Genomic DNA, 5,790 nt, shown 5'->3' with positions numbered 1-5,790 from the left:
AACTGCTAGGTTGGCAGAAGCTGGGACTAATGATGGGAGTTCACTCTATCATGTGGTGCTTGGGTCTCAAACTGCCAATATGCTGACCTTATGGTGGTCAGAGTTGATGTCTTAACCACTATGCCAATTGCTCCCAGATGCCCTCTGTGAGGCATGAGGTAAACGTTTACCAACTTTTTGGTATCACCTGGGCAGTCCAGGAGAGACCTTTTCTGAAAACCCAGAAGTGGACAGGATGTGACTTCAAGTCAATTCTTGCTGTTAACAAGCCTTCTTCTGGTCATAAGAATATAACAAAATTGTCCCCTACACCCCTTAGAGAGCATTTTCAGATTTTTAAAAAAACTTTTGGGGAGAGCTACTGCTGCCCCCAAGCCTCCCACGGTTGCTCCCCCATGATGCAAAGGCTACTTTTTAACACTTCCACTAGGGACAAAATGGTCTTCAGCTGTGAATTAAATTAAATTAAATTGTGTTTTAAATCTTCCTGAACTATATAGAAGGCTTGGAGTAAGATGGAGCATCAAGTGAACTGTATGCACTTGTGGAAAGTGTGTACAGTGGCTGTCCCAAAGCTTCAAGCTTTTAAAAACTGATGGCATATATGGCTAGCGGAACATACAGATCTTACCAAGGCTTCTGACAGTCAGTGATGTTCTGTTGGTCTCTTTTCGAGCAATATCTTTCCAAGTTTCATCAGGATCTTGAATCCACTCCACCCCTTCACAGTATATCTTCCCCTGATCTGAGGGCTGAATGCTGAGAATGGATAATGTATATTTCTTGCTTCCAGTTTTGTCTAGCCTGACATCTCCGGATGAAAATCTCTGATGATAGGAAGATCCTGGAGACAAGACAAACTCTCTGGACAGGGAAATGATCTTCTGAGCTTGCCCACCTCCTCCTTCTTGAAGAAGGTACCAAGCAACAGAGTGATGGGTGTGTAGAGCTGTTGCTGTTGACACTTCACAAGTAAGTTCTAATGAATCCTCTTGATCTCGGCTGAGAGACTGCATATTCATGGTGGCAGAGAGAGTGTCTGGAATGACTAAAAGAAAAGAAAAGGCAAGACTAGCATCCTGTTAGTGACATATGCACATATAAGTACCTCTGGCCGCAGAGGTAGGGTTACTGTATTTCAGTCCCTCGTATCCAGAAAACTAATTTACATACTATGCATATTATTATTATTATTATTATTATTATTATTATTATTATTATTATTATTATTAATATGCATATTATTAATTTGCATTCTGTTTATGAAAAGTCAACACATTAATCATTGTACTTTTTCTACCATTCTGTTTCAACCTCAATACCAGGGTGAAGCTAAGATCTTTTTTTCCGCTTTTCCTCCCTAGTTTGTGGGAAGGGAGTGAGGCTTCCAAGCAGGCCAATGGGTAGGTTAAAATGTGATAGTGGAAGGCTGTTTGCAAGTGAAGGTCCACTATGCTACCTAGCCCTAGGCTCAAGCCACTGACACAATCACTGCATAGCACAGGGCCATCTCTACTTGCCTCCTTTCCTTTTCTGCCTTCTGGACCTGTCAGGGGAAGTGTGTGTGTGTGTGTGTGTGGGGGGGGGGGAATGGAAGAATAAGGTAGCAATGCTACTCCTCTGCAGCAGCAACTGGAGCCCGCAGGGTGGGCTGAGGTTCCCACCAGTGCCAGTCTTCTTGCATGATTTCCTGCTTCACCTCTGTTACAACATTTTAATTTACCCATCAGCCTGCAACAAAGGAGAAATCCAGGATTTACTGCTTCAATTGGCCCAGCAGGCCAGGACAATTTTTTTTAGTCCCTTCAATCTGGGATTTTCCAGGTTTTCCAGGACAAATGGCAACACTAGGCAAAGGGCTATTCAATTTCTTTTGCTTTCAGTTGAAAACTCCCTCCTGGTCCTTGATGTTGTTGTATACTAGTATGGAAAGAGGGGGCAGCTCAGACCATGAAGATGGACAAGTGTATGCCATTTGAGAGTGCATTTCTTCCCTCCTCAACCAAGCTGAGATCAGCTCCTTCTTCATGATCTGTGTTATCTTCCTTCCCCATCAGTAAGCAACAACAACAGCAGGTGGCCTCCTGGGACAGCTGTTCAAAAGCGTTCTCAAAAATCACCCCCTCTGGGATGGATGTGGAACGCGAGGGGAATGTCTGGCGGCGGCAGCATTCTCCTGTGCAGTAAGAAGCATTCTATGCTGCCTCCCATCCTCATCACGCCCCTTTTGTAACACTACAGGCCTGTTCTAGGGCCTGTGCAATAAACTTAAGGCAGTGGGGCAGGGACGTAGCCAGGATTTTGGGAAGGGGGGGGTCCAGACTAAGTGCCACCATTATAATGGGGCTTGGGTGTGGCGGCACGGCAGCACACACCATTCATTTTATCTAACGGAAGGGGGGGGTCTGGACCCCAAGAACCCTCCCCTTGGCTACATCCCTGAGTGGGGGGACCTGGAACTGCACATGCAGAGCTATATGCAGACTTAGGATTTTGGGCAATGTGTTAATCCTGCTTCCTCCATCAGCAATCATTGCCTTAGAGGGAAATATTGTTCCATGGACTCAAGTGCAGAGGATGGGAAGGGATGAAGGGAAAGAATAGTAGGGTCACAAAATATTGCATATGATACCTCCAGTACCCAACTATCATGGAAGGAGGTTGGGAAAGCTACCTTTGGGCCCCAGTTGGATGAGGATAAGAAATATATTGAAACACATCTAGAGGACACTGGCTTGGGAAAGTCTGATCAGAAAACTGATGGAATAAGCAACATATTCTCATCACTATCATACCTGAGAGGTGCATTTTGGCACTATAAGTCCCTAAATAGATACCATCTGTGTTGGGTGTGTGACATTCATACTCGCCAGCATCCACATCCTTGAGGTCTGTGAGGTGTAGCAGAACAGAGTCTCCGCTGAGCCTTTCTATGTAAATTTCCCCACTTTTGACACGTTGCCCATAGACAGCATAAGGGAAGGACTCATCACTAGTGCTGCTGATCTGCAGTGGTATCTCTGGAGCAGATGGCTTATAAAAGGACCACTCAAAATTCTGCTGCAGTGATCCTCGATATCCACTGACATTACACCAGATAGTGACATGGTAACCTCTTGCTCGGTAGAGACGGCCCTTCTGAATTGACACCATCCTTTGTCCTGCACAGAAATCTATGAACAAACCATAAAATATCAACAGAGTTGGTCAACCTAACTATAGTAAGGCTGGAGACCTGCTATGTGCAAACAAAAGATAGATCTATTTTGTGTCTAATTTAAAAACAAATTTCAATAATGCAGTGGCAATGTGTGGCATCTTTAATGTTCAGAAGTCACAGAACAGAAGTCACACGAGTTCAGTTTGAAGATTAGGTTTTAAAAAATATACCTTTTCATTACTTTAATATTTGTTGACTTGGTATGTAGTTTCTGGCCAAGTGCAATAAAAAAACAAAATTCTGCAGAACTTGAAATTTGCAAATTCAAATGAAAGATGCTTTTCATGCCATTTTGCATTTATATATATCTGAAGTTAACATGAGGGGAAAATCTTTTAATATTAGAAAGCCTACACACCAACCTTTTCTTTAAATGGTTAAAGCTTTTTAAAGAATAGATACAACATTTGAAGCAATTTCAGAGGAAACGTGTGACCAAACTTCTGTAAAATTTAAGAGGAGAGGATACAAGGACAACCTTCATCATATATTTGAATACCCTAAAGATTAAAAGAATGACCTTATCCTGATGTTCACTATGAAATATGCAAGTAGAGGTAGAATAAAGATACAGTACAATCAGCTAACAGATATGACAAGACCTAATTTTCTAATGCTGCATGACTGAGTCTTAATGGAAAGTAAGTTATAAAGAAGATTGTGTGGGTTACTTTTTTAGATACAAATCTCAGAATCCGTCACCAGTGGACATGCTGGCTAGAGGATTCTGAGATATGTAATAAAAGGGATGAACTTTCCAAACTAGTTAATCAACCATTTCTAAATGGAACCTCTATGGACAGAACATTAGTACTATATATTAAATCCTGGCAAAGTCCATCAGATTCTTGCTTGATTTCTGAATACCTGAAGGCACTGGATGGCCAGACCACTGGAACACACTGAATTTGGTCTCATTCAGCAAAGGTTCTCATATTCTTTTGAGGGTCAAAGTATTATGTAAAACTTACCAAGTTGCAGGAAGAGTCCAATGGCCAGACACTGAAGGGGTCTCATTTTCAAGATGAACAGACTTCCTTTCACTGCAAGGAGCAAGAGTTTCTACTTTAGCTGAGCTCCTGCAAAAAATTCTCAACACTAGTGGGGAAGTTATCTGTCACCTATTTCTGTGGTTTCTTGGTTTCACAGACGAGAGACTGAAGAAATAATGTTTCTCAGAAACACACACAAGAAACCACAGATGTAACATGCTTTGAAGTCCTATGTAGACTGATTAAGAAGCAAATCCATTGAGTTGAATGGGGCTCACTGCCAAATTAGAAGGCATAAGACTTAGACTTTCAAGCTCAATCATAACTATTCCTCAGACTCTTTCATTCTACCTCACAATCCCCCCACCCCAATCCCATTATATACTAAGCACTATAAAGAATTGTTTTAACCTCCTCCTCTTCTCTTAATTGTATTGTTTATGTGATGTCTTTCCCTTTTTATTACTTGTAAGTTCTATTTTTATTTCAAAATAAAATTGTATGCTGCCTAGCCAGCCATGCCTTTCCAAAATACCCCATTCCAAAATACCCCATTTCCAAAATACCCCATTTCCAAAATACCCCATTCTGCCAACAACCGACTGCCATTCTGCAATAACTAAGCATGCATTATTCTCACTGGGATAATTTGTTTGTCCTGTTTATCCTCTTGGGTTATGCTCCCCACTAAATATTTGTTGTACCTCTTCAAAATGTGGATTCAGTCAAAACACTGATTACTTCTTGTTTCTCAGTGCTCCCATCATCCTGTAGGTACTCACCAGCCAGGTTCACAGTCACCAGTGCTTTTTAGTAATGGTTCCAATTAGTTATCATGACCTTCAAAACCAAAGTACATGGTCACCAGTTGTCAACAGCCATGGGTAGCAACATTAACATAGCAGCAGCAGCACTACTATCACAACCACAACACTCTTCCTCTTCTTCTTAGATAAGATTTTATATACAGTACAAAGAAAAAGTATCTGCTGTGGCATTTATTTTGGAAAAGGGCATGAATATATATTTCTTCTCACTCTACTGTCTGCTAGACATTGCTTGATCAATAGGATAAAATGGCACCACATCAGCAGATTAAATATTCTGTATACATGTTAATACATGGTGTAGTGGTTTGAGTGTTAGACTACGACCCTGGAGATTGGGGTTTAGTCCCCTGCTTGGTCAGAAAATCCCACTGGGTGACCTTGGGCAAGTCACACTCTCTCAACCTCAGAGATGGCAATGGCAAACCCCCTCTGAATAAAACCACAAAGAAAACTCTATGATAGGTTTGTCGTAGGGTCACCATAAGTCAAAAATGACTTGTAGGCACACAACAACAACAACAACAACAACAACAACGATACAGGTATACCTCAGTTAATGAAGTTGATGTGTTCCTTGGCATTACTTTTTTAACAGAAATTTGTTATGAGAGGTAGGAATAACATGGAAAGAATAAGAACAAGAAAGAAGACCAGCTAAGCATGTTTCAGCAAGCTTTGCATTTTAAACTAATACTATATACGTATGAAATGAAACAACTTAGGAAAGGCTTGCCTAAGTAAACAAAAC

The 5,790-nt window shown here is 41.3% G+C and overlaps 1 protein-coding gene across 1 annotated transcript in view; it reads right to left on the bottom strand.

Annotated features, from left to right (window-relative positions):
- Nucleotides 1-4,405, bottom strand: part of CD101 (CD101 molecule) — a 38,970-nt gene extending 34,565 nt beyond the window's left edge. The window contains exons 1-3 of the mRNA XM_042457145.1: nucleotides 4,192-4,405; nucleotides 2,796-3,173; nucleotides 632-1,048 (exon numbers count right to left, since the gene is read on the bottom strand). Coding sequence (XP_042313079.1) covers nucleotides 632-1,048; nucleotides 2,796-3,173; nucleotides 4,192-4,237 — 841 coding nt within the window. The 5' untranslated portion in view covers nucleotides 4,238-4,405. The remainder of the gene's footprint in view (nucleotides 1-631; nucleotides 1,049-2,795; nucleotides 3,174-4,191) is intronic.
- Nucleotides 4,406-5,790: the final 1,385 nt, after the last annotated feature.

Source organism: Sceloporus undulatus, chromosome 3, assembly GCF_019175285.1.
Source record: "Sceloporus undulatus isolate JIND9_A2432 ecotype Alabama chromosome 3, SceUnd_v1.1, whole genome shotgun sequence".
NCBI lineage: Eukaryota > Metazoa > Chordata > Lepidosauria > Squamata > Phrynosomatidae > Sceloporus > Sceloporus undulatus.
This window is presented reverse-complemented; position numbering and strand designations above follow the sequence as displayed.